The 23,220-nt window shown below is 37.2% G+C and overlaps 1 protein-coding gene across 1 annotated transcript; it reads left to right on the top strand.

Annotated features, from left to right (window-relative positions):
* Nucleotides 1-20,719: 20,719 nt before the first annotated feature.
* Nucleotides 20,720-23,018, top strand: LOC140882830 (cytochrome P450 76T24-like). The gene is made up of 2 exons (XM_073289041.1): nucleotides 20,720-21,621; nucleotides 22,141-23,018. The coding sequence occupies exons 1-2, from the start codon at nucleotides 20,734-20,736 to the stop codon at nucleotides 22,759-22,761; spliced, it is 1,509 nt and encodes a 502-aa protein (XP_073145142.1). The 5' UTR covers nucleotides 20,720-20,733; the 3' UTR covers nucleotides 22,762-23,018.
* Nucleotides 23,019-23,220: the final 202 nt, after the last annotated feature.

Raw genomic sequence — 23,220 nt, 5'->3', positions numbered from 1 at the left:
TTCTCTCATAAAGATTTCGAAATCAGCCTTTACAATTTCATAATTTCATCAACTATAACCCGACGGCGTAACGATACGATTTCGGTCTTCCAAAGGCATTAACAGCATTAATACAATCATATCATTCAAATATCATCACCAATTCTTCAGCCTAATTTCGAAATAGGCAGCCCCTAAAAATCATATTTTGCAACAATTCTTTCAAAAATCGAAAACATGTCCAAACGACGATCTTTTCTCGATCCGTCTTAGATATGCTATCGTCGTATAGGCTAGAACATGCATATACAATCAAATCTTAATTCTAGCAACATCATAAAACTCAAAAATGGTAGAACTTCATAAAACTTACGTCAAAACGTAGCACTCGGAGCTGTGATCGCAAATATATGTTCAATCGAAAATTCTACCGGGCGGATCAAAAGATATTAGAGCTGAAAGGGACAAAAATGGCTTGGAACCCTTATTTCCCCATTATCACGGTTCTTGTCTGATTACATTCTGATTCCCACGTGAAAATTCAAGGAAATATGTGAATTTAGATATATATTGGTTTATTTGCAGTTTAGTCCCTGAACTTTGGCCTAATTGCAATTCAGTCCCCAAACAAGCGATGTAATTCAATTTTAATCCTAAATAATTTAAGAATATTAGAATTTAATTCTAAACTCTAAATATTCTCAAATTAATTATTCTCGGATTAAAATTAAATCATTTCGGACCTTATCGCACTTTAGTCCATAAACTACTCAATATTTGCAAATGGGTCATTGCTCAAATTTCATCCTCATATTAAATCCTTGATATTTATAATCTTGGAATTACATCTTAAATTCAATAAATATCAATTGCAAATATTTTTAATCTTTTAATTTAAGAATTCCGGATATTAAAATCTTAAAATCCGAAAAATCTCAAATTAAATATTTCTGACCCGAAATTGAAATCTCTAATTTCCATACATTCTTAAATTCATCTTTTCTCTCTTATTCGGAATTTAAATCTTAAATCCCATAATTAAGAACTTAATATTTTCGGGCCTTACATTTCCTCCCCTCTAAGGAATGATTTTGTCCTCGAAATCGCATTCGATCTTACTGCTGATTCTCGTAAGCTGTATAGCTGACTGAAGTAATACTGACTTCAATTCTCTGAGCTTTCGATATCTATTCTGATATCTTCTCTTCTGATCGCTTCTGAAATCATATCGATTCTCAGGAACATATAATCACTGAGTCAACTTATATCTACGTTACTCTTTCCCGTGATCTAACTCTACATCAGTTAGTCTGTCTTGCTTACAAGCTTATAGACTTCTGTTGTATCTGAATTGAATGCACATACATATTCTAGCTGATATTTTTCAGCCAATACATATGGATAACAATTCATCTATCTGACAATTCACGATTGAGTATTAATCAACTAGTTAGATCAAATACTCATAGCTTTTAAAATCTCTTTCTGAACCTAATGATGATTGGGAAAGAATTTCTTTTCTGATCATTTTGTTCAGGCTTCAAATATCTATCTGTTACTCATCTACTAGCTCTGTTAATGCTGCTCTATTCTTATTCTGTTCGAAGCAATCTTCACATTCTCTATCGTTTCTTGACTCATATCTGGTCTGATAGCTAATATTTTTGTAAGATTGTTTCAATATAAAGACAATTATGTGTTTCTAATCAATCAATCATCAAAATACTGTCTTTATATCTATCAAATAGCTGTCACAGGAATCATAGTAATTACGTGGCAAATAATCAATCAATTAGTACTGAATCTAGTACTATCGTTCTGAGCATATCCTCGGAAATCTGGATAATCACGTCTGATAGTCCATTAATCAGAGGACGGTATAATGAAATCTCATACAACCAAACACTCATAATATCTGACAATCAATGCCACAATCTAGAAAACAAATCTAAAGTCTCTATCTCGACAATAAATGTCAATAATTCCTATAATCTGATCATCTTGCTAAATACATGACAAGTATCTTTTTATGTTTGTATCATATCTAATACACATGAATCTGTCGAAATCTACTACACTCTAAACCGCAAAATCAGGACGATTCGAGTAGATTCAAACTAAAGTCGTTCATAAAGTTGATCTGTTTTCAACTCTTATGTAACTAATCTGTTACATAAACCACTTGCGTTCTTTTCTGTTTTTTTTACTAGAATTTTAGTATTGGTACTGTCAATTCTGTCGTATCTGTTTTCAGTTCTTCTTCCAATACTAATTTCCAAGTACTGACTACGTGTAAGTCATACATGTTTAGACAACTGAATGGATATTAAATCTGTTGTCATATGCCTCTTTCAAAATCCGATATTCCATATCTAGAATATCTGGCATAATCAAATGATTATTCACCGCAAAAATTCATCTGTTCTGTTCTGCTCTGCTGTCTTATCTCTTATCTTAATCTAGCGTTCTCAAGCAATATGTTGCTTTTATCTTTCCAAACCAATTCGAGTTTAGCTTGGATCACAACAATTCTGATCGTTTGATTATCTGTCAAATATAAACATTCAACAAGTATATATCTGTACTCAATAAATCCAGCAATTAGCTAAAACCCATAAATCTTACTGATGATCTGAATATGAATTTCTATCAGTTACGAGCCAAATACATCAAGATATACTGAATAAACACATCAAATAATCAATAATTCTCAAATTTCAAATCAAAGGAACTCGCTCAAGTTATGGTCACCCAAAATCAAATATTCTGAATGACAAAATCTGCACAGTGAAAACAACTCACTTGCATATCAAAACGTAAAGCGAGTAAATCAAATCAGACTCTAGAAAAGGAATAAGAGTCAATCAAAATCGATCGAGATCGAATACAAAAACCTCAGAATCGATAGCAAGAAATTCAAGAATCATGATTTCTATGATGGAATAGCTTCAGCAAAATTGAAGAAAAAGCTCAACTGTAACTGATTTTTCTTATTCTCTATTGATATGAGTTCATTTATTAATTCTTAATTCTCACCTGACAATAGTCGAATATACTCTTTTCGACTTAACTTATTTTCATAGAATTAATCATCATTTCGGTACTACATAACTCTTTTCTACGCAATCTGCTAGCTGTTTCTGAAGTTCTTCAGTTTAAGTAATGCTCTTCTATACAAGTTGTCATAATACCATTGAACTAGACACCACTCTATATAGAACTGCATTCATGTCATAAAAAGGTCGAAATATGTCATTGAACTATGTCTGTACATTCTAACCACTGACATAGCTGTCAATTCTAGGTTAATTCTGTACTAGGTCAATATATCGACTAGACTTCTACTGACATTCTTCCACGGTAAAACGTGATATAACCAGTACCGAAATAACAAAATCTACTTTCTAAAACTCATATCATAAATTGCTAGTCATGTCTATTGCTTTATCAGTGCACGAATTCAATCAACTGGTAACTGGTACTCAGTTATTGCATTAATATCTATAATGCATTCTAGCTTAATATCTCACGCCTGATATCAGCACATTCAATCTTATTTCCTCAATTCTGTATTTCATCTTCTATGACTAATCTTACAAATGTATTCCATCTACTCAAAGGCAAAATTTCAGCAAATACGATGAATACAGGCTCATCAAATACAGATTATAGCATAACAAATCACTGATCTATGAATGTATGCTATGCAATCAATATATAAGCGGTTAACTATAATTAACTCACTTACCTGTAATATTCTTATCTGATACAACTTGAGCCTTTCAGCTAGGGAAACTATGCTTATATATCTTCATCTGCTGGCGTTTAGACTGACTTGATCTTTGCTGTTATTGTCACTATTGCTTGCTTCATAGCTATACTGCTATGAAAGTTTAGTGAAGGTGATGATTATAGTGTTTCCACAATTACAGAGGCGTGAATAAAAAAAAATCAACTCTGCCTCATACTACCAGTTCATGATTTCGTTCTTCTATTACTGGCTTGAAATCAACTTATGCTTCTAGTCTGCAAAGTCTACTGTTCTATCTTCTTTAGCATATACGGAAAGAAACAATTTTGTTTACTTACCTGCCAAACAATTTCAGTACTTCTTCTGGCAACTTCACCAACTTCTTGCTAAGTCCTGAAGTTGATATAAAATCAAGCTGATTCTATGTTCATCTGAATATTCTTCTCTTGAACAACTGATCCAACTCTTCAAATCAACTCCTTTCTAGACATAGCATATTCTGTATCTTTCTGAGTTGATGATTCATAGCTTTGGAGTTGTTCAACTCACATACTCCTCAGTGCATCGGCTCAAAAACTTACCTCAACACTGTTCTGTTCTATCTGCGATTTTGTTCTGTCTGAGGTTCTCATGCTATCTGCATAGTCTGTCTTATTCGATAATAGAAGCAATATATATGGCAGAGATTATAAATAACATACATATACTCTCATGCTTCTGAATAGAACACATGCTTGCAAATTCTCATGCTTTTTCACATATTACATGCTTACAACGAATTCACTTATTCTAATGAATTCACTAACTCAGACATACATATCAGCATATAAGCATGTAATTCTATCAGTAAAGCAAGCAGTGACAATCAATACTCATTGTCGTATACAATTCTGTAAAGCAAGTAAAGCATACTCCTGCAATACTATAAATTCATGCGACTCAATCTACCCCGCTCAACTTCTATCTTAGTCCAAGACTTTACGCTCTGATACCACCTGTTGTGGGGACCTCGGGTTGCTAATCTCATCTTAGGACAATAAATGATTAATTAACAATTAATCAAACAATACATGAATAATAAACCAAGAGCTAAAAAAAATTGTTTTTTTTTTAAAAAAACCATCACCTCGCTCGATCGGGCAAACTCAGCCGATCGAGCGAGCTAGAAAATCCAGCTCTCAGTCTGCAACACTTTTGGTCTCGCTCGATCGGTGGAACTCACCCGATCGAGCGAGCCCAAAAACTCATGTCTCTGTTTTGGAAATTCACAGGCCGCGCTCGATCGGTGGAGTTTACCCGATCGAGCGGGCACCTTGTCCAGAACATAAAAATGAATCTTTGCTGTACAATTTGATTCCAATTCAAATACAAACGTCATATAAACTTCTCAACATGATTTTAGATAATTTTACATGCATTCAAACTAATATCAAGTGATCTAGAATACATGAATTCTCAAGTATAAATCAATACTTGACAAAAACAACTTATGCAAAGGTTCTTGCTTTCTAACATGATTACCAAATCATAAATCCATGTCATTTGCTTAAAACCCGAGTCACCACATGCTATGACTCTTCTCGATCTATCCAAGCCAACTCTAGCTTGATCATGCCCCAACCTGATGCAATGCACACATACAACAAAGCAATAGCCGGATAACTCCGGTGAGAATAACTCTCAGTATGAACGACATGCATATACATCATTAAAGTATATGAAATCTATATGCCATAAAAATCTGAAATCATAAAACATGTAAACGATTCATCGAAAGCAATAACATATAAAGCATAACAAAACATTAATATCTAGAATGGCATATCACAACATGCTAGCATTTATAACTGCATATTCTAAACCATAGAAATCTCTAGGTTAATGCATAAATGCAATGCATGTTCCAAGGAATAGGCTATCAAATCTGATATCAATAAATCATAGTTCTGGGATCCCGAGAAAATAAAATCTTCAACAAACACCAACTCACCCAATCGAGGTGAAGTTGAATACTTCATTTCCCCTGACTTTGGTGCAACTATAGTGAGTCTTATGGCTCTGGAAGTAAGTCTACATTCCGTGCCACTCAACTACAGCCCTCCAAACGTCATATGCACTCTAGGCCTTTCAACCCTCTGTGCTTTACAGGCTGGAGTTCAAGATGAATGCAACATGTTTCGTATGCATCAAATATACATAAGCTAAAACAACATCTTGAACACATCAATCATATCATCATATGATCATATAATCACTCAATACTGACAAATCTGTAAGTATCACATGTAATACATAAACATGTTCAATACAGAAAATACTATAAATCAAAGAAAACAAGTAAACATTTACATAAATATTCTGGGAATTCAAAAAGATAGCTATCTTGAATAATCTATCCCATCCATGTAAACGTAAACAATAACATATATGAAAACATGCATGTATGTGATTTTAGGCAACTCGATAATCAGAAACAATCTCGAGTTATTTTGTCCATCTTATTAATGTCTATTCATACCTTTCAATATTAAATCTGAAGTACTTGAACCTCGTAAGGCTTTGCTCAAACTTGGCTCAATCTGTTCATTCCAACTCTTGCTCATTCACCTTACTAGTCAAAGATCTTGTTTGCTTCAAATTTCATTCGACTCGAATTCTTCGATTCATATTCTTATCGCTTTGAATACTTTGACTCGAGATCGATGATCTTCATATCAAGTCTGAAAGGAAATATTATACAATTCACAATCATCTTCCAATCCCATTCAATGCTTAATAACTTAAAACTTGATCAAAGAACCGAAATTCAACCGACGACATACTGATTTCGAAACCATAAATCTTAACAACTCTAAACTTGATTCACAAACATGAAATCAACATTCTATGAATCATATCATCTTCATTCTCTCATAAAGATTTCGAAATCAGCCTTTACAATTTCATAATTTCATCAACTATAACCCGACGGCGTAACGATACGATTTCGGTCTTCCAAAGGCATTAACAGCATTAATACAATCATATCATTCAAATATCATCACCAATTCTTCAGCCTAATTTCGAAATAGGCAGCCCCTAAAAATCAGATTTTGCAACAATTCTTTCAAAAATCGAAAACATGTCCAAACGACGATCTTTTCTCGATCCGTCTTAGATATGCTATCGTCGTATAGGCTAGAACATGCATATACAATCAAATCTTAATTCTAGAAACATCATAAAATTCAAAAATGGTAGAAATTCATAAAACTTACGTCAAAACGTAGCACTCGGAGCTGTGATCGCAAATATATGTTCAATCGGAAATTCTACTGGGCGGATCAAAAGATATTGGAGCTGAAAGGGACAAAAATGGCTTGGAACCCTTATTTCCCCATTCTCATGGTTCTTGTCTGATTACATTCTGATTCCCACGTGAAAATGCAAGGAAATATGTGAATTTATATATTGGTCTATTTGCAGTTTAGTCCCTGAACTTTGGCCTAATTGCAATTCAGTCCCCGGACAAGCGATGTAATTCAATTTCAATCCTAAATAATTTAAGAATATTAGAATTTAATTCTAAACTATAAATATTTTCAAATTATTTATTCTCGGATTAAAATTAAATCATTTCGGACCTTATCGCATTTTAGTCCATAAACTACTCAATATTTTCAAATGGGTCCTTGCTCGAATTTCATCCTCATATTAAATTCTTGATATTTATAATCTTGGAATTACATCTTAAATTCCATAAATATCAATTGCAAATATTTTTAATCTTTTAATTTAAGAATTTCGGAAATTAAAATCTTAAAATCCAAAAATTCCTCAAATTAAATATTTCTGACCCGAAATTGAAATCTCTAATTTCCATACATTCTTAAATTCATCTTTTCTCTCTTATTCGGAATTTAAATCTTAAATCCCGTAATTAAGAACTTAATATTTTCGGGCCTTACAGTAAGGAATAAAGTGTGCTGATTTCGTCAAACGGTCAACAAACCCAGATAGCATCACACTGACGTGAAGTCATAGGCAAGTGGGTGACAAAATCCATAGTCACGTGTTCCCACTTCCATTCGGGAATCTCAAGATTCTGCAGTAATCCACCTGGTCGTCGGTGTTCAGCCTTGACCTGTTGACAAACCAAACATCTCGAAACAAATTGATACACACTCCGCTTCATCCCTTTCCACCAGAATCTAGTTCGCAAGTCCTTATACATTTTCATGCTTCCAGGATGAACTGATAATCGACTCCTGTGAGCTTGAGAAAGAATATCGTTCTTGAGTTCCGCAACATCAGATACAACCACTCGATTAGATAAGCACAATAATTCATCTTCCTGAAAATGGAATCCAGATGTATTAACCCTATTGGCTAGACGTGCCAAACGCTGAGTCTTAACATCAGATATCTGAGCATCTCTTATCAGAGAATACAATGCTGGCTCACATAGAATAGTATACAATCGAATCCCATTTCTCCCTTTCCTGTTCTTGAGCGTAAAACTCAATGAACAACACTCTTGTATCATATGAGATATTTCATTAGTCTGAAGTGTAGATAGTCTCACCTGCCGACTCAAGGCATCAGCAGTAAGATTAGCAGAACCTGGATGATATTTGATTTCATAATCATAATCCTTCAGAAGATCCATCCAGCGTCTCTGTCGCATATTCAACTCCGCCTGAGTGAATAAATACTTCAAACTCTTGTGATCCGTAAATATCTCAAATTTCTCGCCATAAAGATAATGCCTCCAAATCTTGAGTGCAAATACAATGGCGGCTAACTCGAGATCATGCACTGGATAATTATTCTCATGCGTCTTCAATTGTCGAGAAGCATAGACAATAACATGTCCATGTTGTGTAAGAACACATCCTAACTGACCAGAGGCATCAGTATAGACAACATAACCTCCTGATCCAGAAGGTAGAGCTAACACAGGTGCAGTAGTAAGACGTCTACGCAGCTCGTAAAATGACTCCACACAATCCGAGGACCATATGAAGGCAACATCTTTTCGTGTAAGCTGTGTCAAAGGCCTGGCCAACTGTGCAAAATTCTTGATGAACCGACGGTAATAACCCGCTAGACCCAAGAAACTTCGAATCTCAGCAACCGTCGTCGGACGAGACCAGTTCAGGACTGCCTCTATCTTACTTGGATCAACAGATATCCCTTCACTAGAAATTACATGACCGAGAAACACTACCCGATCAAGCCAAAATTCACACTTGCTCAATTTCGCATACAACTTCTTATCTCGTAACGTCTGTAAAACAATTCTCAGATGCTGTGCATCCTCATCCTTGTCATGAGAATAGACAAGAATATCATCAATGAAGACGATGAAAAATCTATCCAGATATTCTCGAAATACCTGATTCATCAGATTCATAAAGACTGCCGGTGCATTCGTCAAACCGAATGGCATCACCAAAAATTCATAATGCCCATATCTGGTCCTGAAAGCAATCGTAGAAATATCTGAGTCTCGTACCCGCATCTGGTGGTATCCAGATCTCAGATCTATCTTCGAGTAAACAGAAGTACCCTGTAATTGATCGAACAGATCATCAATCCGCGGCAAAGGATACTTATTCTTGATGGTGACACAATTCAACTGCTTGTAGTCAATACATAATCGCATCGATCCATCCTTCTTCTTGACGAACAAAACAGATGCTCCCCACGGAGAAACACTCGGACGGATATATCCCTTATTTAGCAGATCCTGCAACTGCTGTTTCAATTCCCTTATCTTTGACGGTGCCAGACGATAAGGTGCTGGGGATATAGGCGTAGTTCCTGGTACTAGATCAATACCAAATTCAACCTCTCAAACTGGAGGAAAACCAGGAATCTCATCAGGGAATACATCAGAAAACTCGCTGAAAACCGGTAACTGATCGATACCCGGACTACTCGTGGACATATCAACTGTATAGATGAGGTAGCCCTCCCCACTTGACTCTAAGACATGACATGCCTTCAAAGCCGAAATAAGTGGCATCGGAGGTCGCGCACCCTCTCCATAAAAATACCAGCTATGACCCTCATCCGGATGAAACTGTACCAGACGCTGATAACAATCCACAGTAGCATGATACAAAGTCATCATATCTATTCCCAAAATACAATCAAAATCTGCCATCGCTAGAATCATCAGATTAGCAGACAACACGTGACCCTCAAACTCTAGAAGGCAACCCATCACTAGACGCTTAGTCACTACCTCCTGCTCCAGTGGAGTAGATACAACTAAATCCATATCTAATGATACATAAGGTAATCCATGTCTCTTAACAAAACGACTAGAAATAAAGGAATGCGATGCTCTAGTATCAATTAAAACAAGTGCAGGAATACCACATAACAAAAAAGGTACTTGCCAACATGCGATCGCTTCCCTCAGTAGCCTGGTCTTGAGACAGAGCAAACACCTGCCCTTGTGAGTGTGGACGGTAACCATAAGAACTCTATGGTGCTGGCTGCTGACGTGGAAAAGTAGAAGCTTGAGAACCAACCTATGATCCCGATCCACTAGCAGAACCCATAAGCTGAGGACAATCTTTCCGCAGATGTCCCTGCTCACCACAAATATAACAAGCACCAGTAGCCTTCCGACATGAAGCTGCAGGATGTTTCCCTCCGCAGTGGCTGCAAAATTCCTCCTCCTCCTTATTCTTCCCAAAACGGAATGTACCTCGTGAACCACGAGAACCAGACAAAGTAGTAGGAGTAGAAGAAGACATAGGTCTATATTGCACAACAGATTGAGCTCTAGGCTCAAAAGATCCACTAGGCTGTCCTGGCATCATCAACTGTGCCCGCTAGTTGCTGGTCTCCACAAGACGGCAACGGTTCACCAAAGTCTCATAAGATGTCGGATCATCACAGACGACAACTTGTGAGTAGATATCTTGATTCAAGCCTTGCAGAAAGATATCATACTTGAACGCATCACTGTCACTGATATGAGGACTGAAAGGTAGCAGATCAAGAAATCGTTGCTGATATTGATCAATAGTCATTGATCCTTGTCTCAGAGTAAGCAACTCCATCGATCGTGCCTGGCGAACAGCTGGAGTAAAATACAGTTTCTGAAACTGCTGACAAAAATCTCCCCAAGTCACCTGTCCTCTCTTAGTATGTGCCTGAGCAGCCTTGGCATCCCACCAAAAATGTGCTCGATCCTCTAGAACGAATTCTAGAACTTCCAATTTCTGCTACTCAGTGCGATCGAAAGGTCGAAAAGCACTCTCGAGTTTGGACATCCAACTTCTTGCTTGTTCAGGATTCTCGCCTCCCACCAAGGGTTTCGGTCCTACTTGCATGAACTTATTAATAGTGTAGCGACCTCTACCCTCATGAGGATGATACTGATCATCACGATGGCGATGATGACGATGATGACCACCTCCCTGGCCAATACTACCGTGACTCTCGTCAGCCATATCCTGAAAAGAATTGCACATTAAAATCCCAAATGTGCAAGAATTACTCAAGACTAAACTAAATCCCAAGTACTAATTTCCAAAATCTATGCATGCTCTGATACCAAAAATGTAGTGACCCTGCATGGAATCACCTACTAACTGGCAACTAATAGCAAGCATTAAACTTAATACAGCAAAATACTTAACAGAGTAAAACGTGCGGAAACATAATTCATAAATTACATATCAGCTTAGTAAAATATATACAGGCTTAATACTGTAGTGATACAACCATATCGAAAAACTTAAAAGTAACATTATACAGCTATATCGAATCCTGCTGTATAATAAACTCCTCAAGGCTCCTGCTCCCTAGTTCTGCCTTGAACTACCAGTTCCGTCCATCCTGCGACCTGCCCCATGGAATAGGGTGTCCAAGATAATAACTAAGACGTGAGCGCTAACGCCCATTACATAAATATGAGTAAACATATGTATATAGTGCATGAAACATGATGACGTGTAAAGGGTCATCTGAAAAGTCATGCTCAGTACCGGCGCCACATGAGTGCTGCCACCGCACGGATCAACCTCTGGGTGCAACCACACTGTTCAAGTACACCAGAGTAGTCATACATAAATATCCCCGCCGTCGCGGTACTCTCAGTGACAGACTATCGAGTATAGAGCTGAGCGGATCTATAATCAGGTATATCAAGGTATAGGCTCAACGTGTATATACACATGACATATGAATATAAAAAGCGGTAAATCATCTATCATGCCATATAATAATGTCAAATAAATGCAACATATAAACATGTATACTCGCTGGAAATCTCAGTCAATGTGTACGTACCTCTAAGCTAGTTCAAGTATAGTAGGATCCTAGGTTCCAAGCCTATATTCAGAAGTTCATCGTATCACTACACAAGTTCTATAAGCCTTAACTAAGCTAATAAGTACTCCCAAAACTTAAATAGATTCCCGGACCATACCTTCGTCCGTCGATATCCCTTTGAAGTTGCTAGTCCCGGATGACTATAACCACTCCTTGGTTATTTCAGAACCTCTATTATAACCGATAGGGCCCTCAAGTGTATAACTTACACTATATAACTAAATAAGAAAACTCGGAAATTCATATTCAAATTATAAATCTGAAGACTCCTATTTATAGGAAAATTTTTGGACGAGTTCGGGCCCTCCGAACTGGGGTTCGGATCGTCCGATCCAACTCAATACATGCATGCAAGCCACGTCGGGTTCGGAGCCTCCGAACTCAGATTCGGATCATCCGAACTTTTCTACGTCCGACACTTGTCAAAATCCATGGCTGAGTAATCCTGCTTGCATGTCATGAGGCAGTTCGGGCCGTCAGATCCTTAGTTCGGATCGTCCGAACTTGCCTTAACTCCGAAGTCAACAAGCCATCTTTGGAGCCCCCGAGTTGCTGAGTTCGGGCCGCCCGAAGTCCTCTTCGGACCGTCCGAACTGGCTCAAAAAATAAAAATCCAATCCTTGATTCTGAAGTCCGATTAAGCCCTGGAATTGGTTAATTACCAACCCTAAATCATGTTTAACATATTATTATTGAAAGAGTGGGAATGAAATCTGGGTTACTATAGTTTTCCTCCGGTTCGAGAGGTTGTATTTGGTATTGATCTAGTACCAGGAACTACGCCTATATCCCGAGCACCTTATCGTCTGGCACCGTTAGAGATGAGGGAATTGAAACAGCAGTTGCAGGATCTTCTTGATAAGGGATATATCCATCCGAGTGTTTCTCCGTGGGGAGCACCTGTGTTGTTTGTCAAGAAGAAGGATGGATCGATGCGATTATGTATTGACTACAGGTAGTTGAATCGTGTCACCATCAAGAATAAGTATCCTTTGCCACGAATTGATGATTTGTTCGATCAATTACAGGGTACTTCTGTTTACTCGAAGATAGATCTGAGATCTGGATACCACCAGATGTGGGTATGAGACTCGGATATTTCTACGACTGCTTTCAGGACCAGATACGAGCATTATGAATTTTTGGTGATGCCATTCGGTTTGACGAATGTACCGGCAGTCTTTATGAATCTGATGAATCAGGTATTTCGAGAATATCTGGATAGATTTGTCATCGTGTTCATTGATGATATTCTTGTCTATTCTCATGACAAGGATGAGCATGCCCAGCATCTGAGGATTGTTTTACAGACGTTACAAGATAAGCAGCTGTATGCGAAATTAAGCAAGTGCGAATTCTGGCTTGATCGAGTAGTATTTCTCGGTCATGTAATTTCTAGCGAAGGGATATCTGTTGATCCAAGTAAGATAGAGGCAGTGCTGAACTGGTCTCGTCCAACGATGGTTGCTGAAATTCGTAGTTTCATGGGTCTAGCTGGATATTATCGTCGGTTCATCGAGAATTTTTCACAGTTGGCCAGGCCTTTGACTCAGCTAACTCGGAAAAATGTTTCCTTCATATGGTCCTCGGATTGTGAGGAGTCATTTCACGAGCTGCGGAGACGTCTTACTACTGCACCTGTTCTAGCTCTACCTTCTGGATCAGGAGGTTATGTTGTCAATACTGATGCCTCTGGTCAGGCGTTAGGATGTGTTCTGACACAACATGGACATGTTATTGCATATGCTTCTCGACAGTTGAAGACACATGAGAATAATTATACAGTGCATGATCTCGAGTTAGCCGCCATTGTATTTACACTCAAGATCTCGAGGCATTATCTTTTTGGCGAGAAATTTGAGATATTTATGGATCACGGGAGTTTGAAGTATTTATTCACTCAAGCGGAGTTGAATATGCAACAGAGATGCTAGATGGATCTTCTGAAAGATTATGATTGTGAAATCAAATATTATCCATGTTCTGCTAATCTTACTACTGATGCCTTGAGTCGGCAGGTGAGACTTTCTGCACTTCAGACTAATGAAATATCTCATATGATACAAGAGTGTTGTTCATTGAGTTTTACGCTCAAGCACAAGAAAGAGAGAAATGAGATTCGATTATATACTATTCTATCTGAGCCAACATTGTATTCTCTGATCAGAGATGCTCAGATATCTGATGTTAAGACTCAGCATTTGGCACGTCTAGCCAATGGGGTTAATACATCTGGATTCCATTTTCAGGCAGATGGATTATTGTGCTTATCTAATCGAGTGGTTGTACCTGATGTTGCGGAACTCAGGAACGATATTCTTTCTCAAGCTCACAGGAGTCGATTATCAGTTCATCCTAGAAGCATGAAAATGTATAAGGACTTGCGAACTAGATTCTGGTGGAAAGGGATGAAGCGGAGTGTGTATCAATTTGTTTAGAAATGTTTGGTTTGTCAACAGGTCAAGGCTGAACACCGACGACCAGGTAGATTACTGTAGAATCTTGAGATTCCTGAATGGAAGTGAGAGCACGTGACTATGGATTTTGTCACCCACTTGCCTATGACTTCACGTCACTGTGATGCTATCTGGGTCGTTGTTGACCGTTTGACGAAATTGAGCACACTTTATTCCTTACAACCGGGAGTATTCTTATGATCGCATGGCATGCTTATATGTCCAGGAGATAGTGCGATTACATGGGATTCCAGTGAGTATAGTTAGTGATAGAGACCCGCGATTTACCTTACGTTTTTGGGGTAGTTTTCAGTAGGCTTTGGGTACCACTCTGAGTTTGAGCACTGCATATCATCCGGAGACTGATGGGCAGTCAGAGCGGACAATTCGTATGCTGGAAGATATGCTACGTTCTTCTGTCATGGATTTTGGTTTGTCTTGGCAGGATCAGTTACCTTTGATCGAATTTGCCTACAATAACAGTTATCATCGTAGTATTGATATGTCACCTTTCGAGGCATTGTATGGTCGACGGTGTCTTACTCCGTTATTCTGGGATGAAGTCGGAGAACGACAAGTCGAGGGTCCTGAGTTGGTGCAGCAGATTGTAGATAAGGTAGATTTGATCAAGCGGAGGATCAAAGCTGCTCAAGATAGACAAGACAATTATGCTAATATTCATCGCAGGCCATTGCAGTTTGAGCCTGGTGAATATGTGTTCCTACGAGTATCACCTTTCAGGAAGGTGATGAGATTCGGTGTGAAAGGAAAGTTGTCACCTCGTTTCATTGGGCCTTTCCAGATACTGGAGAAGATTGGAGATGTTGCTTATCGTTTGGCATTACCGCTATCTCTTTCCAGTATACATAATGTTTTTCACGTGTCGTTACTTCGACAGTACATAGCTGATGAATCACATGTAATTCAATCTACTGATGTTCAGCTAAAGCCAAATCTGTCGTATGTTGAACGACCACTCCGTATCCTAGACATGAAGGAGAAAGTTCTTCGGAACAAAACTATACCACTTGTGATAGTACAGTGGCAGCGCCGAGGTGTTGAAGAAGCAACTTGGAAAACCGAGAGCCATATGCGAGCAGAATATCCTGAGTTGTTTGCTGTGTATTTTTTATTACCATGTAAAGATGTAATTACAGTTGTCATAAAACATGGTTTGATGTTTCATATTGTTATCTTGATTTGTCTTTAGATTTTATTTCGCGGACGAAATATCTAAAGGTGGGGAGAATGTAGTAACCCAGATCCCATTTTAAGATAATAATATATTAAACATGAACCAATTCCGGGGCTTAATCGAACTTCAGAATCAAGAATTGGATTTTCATTTTCTGAGCCAGTTTGGACGGTCCGAAGAGGACTTCGGACGGCCCGAACTCAGCACACCGGGGGCTCCGAAGGTGAGCTTGATGACTTCGGAGTTAAGGCAAGTTCGGACGATCCGAAGTAGGATCGGACAACCCGAACTCCACCTGTGCCAAGTAGGCAGGATTACTCAGCCATGGTTTTTGACAAGTGTCGAATTTAGGACACTTTGGACGACCCGAAGTGGTGATCGGACGGTCCGAACTCGACGTATCTCGCATGCAGGCAGTGAGTTGGATCGGACGATCCGAACCCCAGTTCGGAGGGCCCGAACTCGACCAGAAATTTTCCTATAAATAGGACTCATTCGATTTCAATTTGAATTACAAATTTCCGAGTTTCCTTCTCCAGTTTTATAGTGTGAGTTATACACTTGAGGGCCCTATAGGTTATAATCGAGGTTTTGGTATAACCAAGGTGTGGTTATAGTCATCCGGGACCAGCGAATCCAAAGGGCTATCGACGAACGAAGATATGGTCTGGGAATCTATTTAAGTTTTGGGAGTACTTATTAGCTTAGTTAAGGCTTATAGAACTTGTGTATGATACGATGAACTTCTGAATATAGGTTTGGAACCTAGGATCCTATTATACTTGAACTAGCTTAGAGGTACATACACATTGACTGAGATTGTCATCGAGTATACATGTTTATATGTTGCATTTATTTGGCATTATTATATGGCATGCTATATGATTTACCGCTTTCTATATTCATATGTCATGTGCATATACACGTTGAGCCTATACCTTGATATACCTGATTATAGAGCCGCTCAGCTCTATACTCGATAGTCTGTCACTGAGAGTACCGCGACGGCGGGGACATTTATGTTTGACTACTCTGATGTACTTGACGAGTGTGGTTGCACCCAGAGGTTGATCCGTGCGGTGGCAGCACTCATGTGGCGCCGGTATTGAGCATGACTTTTCAGATGACCCTTTACCAGTCATCATGTTGCATGCACTATATACATATGTTTACTCATGTTTATGTACTGGGCGTTAGCGCTCACGTCCTAGTTATTATCTTGGACACCCTATTCCATGGGGCAGGTCGCAGGATGGACGGAGCTGGTAGTTCAAGTCAAGACTAGGGAGCAGGAGCCTTGAGGAGTTTATTATACAGCAGGATTCGATATAGCTGTATAATGTTTACTTTTAAGTTTTTTGATATGGTTGTATCGCTACAGTATTAAGCCTGGATATATTTTACTAAGCTGATATGTAATTTATGGATTATGTTTTCGCACGTTTTACTCTGTTAAGTATTTTGCTGTATTAAGTTTAATGCATGCTATTAGTTGCCAGTTAGTAGGTGATTTCATGCAGGGTCACTAAGTTTAATATCAAAGAAAATTGATCCTTTTCTTAAAAAATAAATTTTAAGTATTTTGGTCAAATTCAATTATTTAACCATTGATCGTAAGATCAATGCCGACTGGCGGGCAAATCAGGCAATTTACTGGTCATGGGTGATCTTTTCGGGCTGGATTCCCGTATGTTCAAAAAATTAACTGACCCATGTATATTGACCCGATAAACTTAATCCATAGAAAATAATCAATTAATTCAAATAATGCAAACTTCATAAGGGATACCGAAAATTGATAGTAAATAACATGTCAAATAATAATCTTCCTTTGAGCCGATTATTATTAACATGAAAAGCGAATAACTATCACAATTTTACCCTTATAGAAACACATATGTAATCTTATTAAATATTAATCTTCCTTTGGGCCGATTAATACTCATAAAAATTAAATATACCAGATTTTATATTTCAAAATAAATTGATTTTAATCAACTCATTTTAAAATATATAAAAATAACCTTATCATTATTTGAATAATTGAAAATTTAAACTTTAAGCCAAATTATCCTTAAAACCCAAAATAAAATTGGTTTATAACCGAATTAAACTTTATCCAAAAAAAATATGTGATGGGTTAGAAAAATTTACAAAAAATCTGAAATATTTTCGTTTCCTTGATTTAAATTTTTTTTTTAATTTTCGAAAATTGCCCAAATAGAAAAAACCCTAACCCATCATCTTCCTCATCCTTATTGTCGCCGCCGCCGCCCTTCCTCCAGCCAATTCTGACCGGCCAGACATAGAACAGCAGTCGGCGACCACCACTGTATCATCACCAGTCCCGATCGTCCATTGATCGGCCGAAAAATTGGCCCCGTTTTTTTTTCGAAGCTCGCGACCCGCAGGCGTGACTTTGGCTTCGAAATCGGACGATTATGCTACGATTTCCGGCCAATAAACCGTGCCGTGTGAGGCGTCTTAGGCTCTTAGCATGGGCAAGAAAAAGCCCCATCATACACCGCCGGATAACTGCCGTAGATCGGCCGATTTGGGCGATTTCCGGCGGCCACGAACCCTAATTCGAATTTTCGAATTTTTCCAGTTTTTTTTTTAAAAAAAATCCGAAAAAATATAAAAATAATCTGGACTGAAAAATTCGAATTTTTTTGTTTTCGATTAAATCAAATCGAATATAAACTGTATCTCAATGATTTAAACATGAGTGACTCTGATACCACTTGTTGGGGAAAATTTCCCATAAATTTAAAGCCAGATTCATAATGCTAAATCATTAAGATTAAATACTGTAAACTTAATCGGAAGCGTACCTTAATTCTTAACAATTGATACCGATGTAGATCTGCATGGTTTGACCTTCCAGATCAACACGATTTGCCTTTAGAGTTCCTTCAGTTCTCTCACGCTCTCTAACTATCGATGAGAATAGAATAGAATGACTGTAGATGTCGTGTGATCTGGGGACCATAACCCCATATTTATATTTTGGGATTCTATTTAAGCCCATCAATCAAATAGAAAAGCTCACTAGTATCTACACATTAAAGGCCACACCCTATAAATATACATTAAAGCCCAAATAAACTGAAACATTATTTAGATCACTTTTATGGGCTAACTTTATTTGACAGTCCACAACACATAATTATTTACATATAAGCCCAATGTTGGATTTATGATCCAACACTATCCACTTCCTTTCTTTCGCATGGATTCTCCAAATTCTCAAATCAAATACCAAGAAACCATGCAAGCTCCCTCCGGGGCCGAAACCATATCCCATAATCGGAAACATTCGTCGATTCTCTCACACAGTTTTACGGTATATTTGAAATTGTTCTTATGTCGCATTATTTTTGAAATGTATTTTTTTACATTAAAAATATATAAAAAACCCATTTGATGCATACAGTCGTAGTACAATACTCCAATGATAATATCTCATTAATTTTTGACAATTAATATTAGAATATTTCAATATCTAATATTGGATAATAAGACAAAAACATTCCTAAACGGATATACGTCCCTTTCTTTGAGAAGGTTAGGAATATTTCAATGCCATTTCGAAAAGGATTGTGTTACTGGGAATGTCGATGCTACATCCACTGTAATTGTGTGGCCAACAATTGGACATACATACAATTCATTATACATACACACCTAGCTAGCAATTAAAATATCAAATTATACACACATTAATATCTATTTTATAAAATATATATCTCCCTAAAGTTTATTTCTGCATACACACCTAGCCGTACTTATAGAAAATTACATGATTCTAAAATTACAATCAGTCAACCTCAAATCGCGTACTAACGTACAGATCATTGAATACGTCTCTTCTATTAAGGATGTCATCCGTCATCATGGAACTGAAATCAATTTTCAGTCATGATCAGTTGTAAGTCATCGTATCTAGAGTTACAAATCTTAAATATCTTAAAATTTTAATATGTGATGATGAAGGTAACTAAATAAACTCAACGAAAAATATTGTATTTAAGTAAGTTTTTCAAATTTTGTAATATACTTTCACACAATTTTTTTGTTTTAATTAGAGTTAGTTTAGTTTTTGTATTCAACTTTAACTACAAACTCAAATTATCATTCTCTCTCATTCTTAATCATTTTATACACAATTCAAACCATGCAACGCACAAGTGAAACACTAGATTTTACTTAAAATAAGATAACCAAAGTCCAAAACTCCAAACGACTTTTTTTAAAATAAATAAATAAAATAAACGTACTCCCCCACGACGCGCGTGATAAACGCGCTAGACATTTGTATCTGGCACGTGCTTCGACGCTGCTTTTCGCAAAAGTTTTTTTTTAATTTAATGTGCATTAACATGATTAAAGGGGTTGAATTTTTGGGCTGATGTGGCAGCCCAGATTAATAACCCATGCACCCACATTGATTCATGAATATTAATTGATTTTATTAATCACCAATTAATCCACCAATATGGATACTTTAATAGGATAAATGCTACATGCACACATTGAGTTAACTATTGCACATGATATTAAAAAAAATTACGCCTTAACTTCATTTGAAAAAAACAGATCTTTCTAAAATACATTAAGAATATTTATATAATTTCAAGTATAACGTGTAATCCAACGTATGATCTTCGTGTACATGCAACATCACCCGTCTAATAATTTATCAGAAGATGTTGTAACATTATGTAATTCATGTATATATATATATGTTTCATTATTTCACAAATATAATATAATAATATATAATAAGTACATTGTACTGTGTACATGGAATATTGAAGCAGTTGATAATTGGCGGGCTATAGTGATGAGTCGATTAGGTGTCGTTTTTTTTGACCTGTGCGCACACAATTAATTAATGTATTAAATTCATTTAGTGTTTGCTTGCAGGCGACGCAGCTGATGAGTGCTGATCTATATAAACGGTCTTATAATATTTGTGATTCCTCGCCAAAGTAGAAACAATATATATAATAATGGATTTAATATTAATATTCCTCTTCCTAATTTATTTCGCATGGATTCTCCAAATTCTGAAATCAAAATCCAAGAAACCACGCAAGCTCCCTCCGGGGCCTAAACCATATCCCATAATCGGAAATATTCTCGAACTCGGCGAAAAACCCCACCAATCTCTCACCAAACTCTCCCAAGTATACGGCCCCTTGATTCATCTGAAACTCGGGAGCTTGACTACCGTGGTTGTATCCTCTCCTGGAATCGCTAAAATCTTTATGCAGAAGCACGATCAAGTTTTCTCCAGCCGGAACCAACCAGGAGCAGTACACGCGCTGGATCACCACAAGCTGTCCATGGTGTGGATTCCGGCCGAGAATCAATGGCGGAAGTTGCGGAAGATATGCAAAGAGCAGATGTTTTCGGCTCCGAGTCTGGATTCGGGGCAGGGTTTGAGGAGGGATCGGTTGCAGAAACTGTGCGAGTATGTGCATGGTTGCTGCGTGGGTGGCAAGGCTGTGGATATCGGGAGAGCTGCATTTACGACGTCGCTTAATCTGATGTCGGCCACCCTTTTCTCCGAGGAATTCGCGGCTTTTGATTCGGGTTCGGGTGAAGAACTCAAGGAAGTGGTGTGGGGGATAATGGAGAGTATTGGGAAACCCAATCTTGCGGATTATTTCCCGGTGCTTAGATCGTTGGATCCGCAGGGGATTTTGAGGAAGAGCACTGTTAATTTCAGGAGATGTTTCCATATATTTGAGGAAATCATTGGAAAACGGCTGGAAATGAGGGGAGTTGATCCAGCTGCAGGTACGAGGAAAAATGACATGTTAGAATCTCTGCTGGATATTAATCAAAGAAACGAGTCTGAACTGACCATTCTTGATATCAAACATCTACTTCTGGTGAGTAAATTATTAAATAGTGTTTGAAATTATTAATTAAGCGTTTTCTTTTCTTTTCTTTTCTTTTCTTTTTTTAATGCATTATCAAACAACTATAGTCCGATTTGATTATATATAATAATAATTTAAACTAATTGACGTGGCTTTGTTAACGAAGGAACTAGGAGATATATATATATATATATATTTTAATTTCGAGTTCTGCATTTTGTCAAAGTGCTAATTAGTTTTTAAGCATCAATTATGCATAGAGTTACTATGACAATTCATTTTAAGTAGTGAAAATTTGACGTTAACTGATTTGTTTCCCTTTTTCGGAATTGTTCGCAACTTCAAATTTTTTGTGATGCATTAGATATGTTTGGTTTTTATCGTAATTTAATCGATCATTAATCATTCTTGATTCGAAAAAGGGATGAAGATTTTGATTTTTATCGATCAATTTCCGTGTCGATTCTCTTAATACATTACTTTTTCAAGATTATGGTCTCTAATGAACTTATGGACGTCGTGTTATAGGATTTGTTTGTTGCGGGTACAGACACGACATCAAGCACAGTGGAATGGGCTATGTCAGAGTTGCTCAGACATCCAGATAAAATGTTACTCGTAAAAAATGAATTAAGAGAAGTAATTGGAAAGAATCATGAACAAGTTACAGAATCGAACATTTCAAGACTCTCATATTTGAGAGCTGTTGTGAAAGAAACTTTTAGGCTTCATCCAGCCGCCCCTTTGTTGGTACCTCACAAGGCTGCAGGAGAAGATACAGAAATCAATGGCTATACGATCCCGAGAAATGCCCAAATCCTCATCAATGCATGGGCGATCGGGAGAGATTCCAGCACATGGTTGGATCCTGAGTCATTTATCCCTGAAAGGTTTTTAGAAACCGAAACAGACTTCAAGGGCCAGCATTTTGAGCTCGTTCCATTTGGTGCTGGCCGAAGAATTTGTCCCGGCTTGCCGCTAGCGAATCGTATGGTGCACATGATGGTTGCTACTTTGATACATAACTTTGATTGGAAACTTGATGGAGGACTCAACCCACAACAACTCGACATGAATGAAAGTTTTGGGCTCACTTTGCAAAAGACCATACCTCTCATGGCTGTCCCAATGGAATTGCAGATATTTTAGTTAAAAAATATTTTTGAAAAAAAAATATATCTGCACGACAAGTATTAATTCTCGTTGCTCGCTAAAAATAAAATAAAATGAGAAGTAATAATTCTCGTTATCGTACCAATATCTATCTACTAATTATAAAAATGTAAACTAAGGTCGATGTTTTTCTATTGTGTATTGTCAACTTGGTCTTTGATTTGTATACACTCAATAAATTATGTGAGTATGTTTTTTGTAAAATCAATTATTATAATAAGATCAAAATTGACAAACTATGTTATGCATGCGCACAATGAGTATTCAGGAGATTAAATTGTGATAAAATTTATAATAAAATAATTGTACAAGAATGATGTGAATTTAGTCCATTTACCAATTATTTTATATTTGTTTAGTTAGGATCATTTTAATGAAAAGAAAAAAAGAGAAAAATATAATGCCCATTTCAAGTCGCGCGAGGATTTAAAAAAA

The sequence above is a fragment of the Henckelia pumila genome, chromosome 2 (assembly GCF_033568475.1).
Source record: "Henckelia pumila isolate YLH828 chromosome 2, ASM3356847v2, whole genome shotgun sequence".
In the NCBI taxonomy this organism is placed as follows: Eukaryota; Viridiplantae; Streptophyta; class Magnoliopsida; order Lamiales; family Gesneriaceae; genus Henckelia; species Henckelia pumila.
This window is presented reverse-complemented; position numbering and strand designations above follow the sequence as displayed.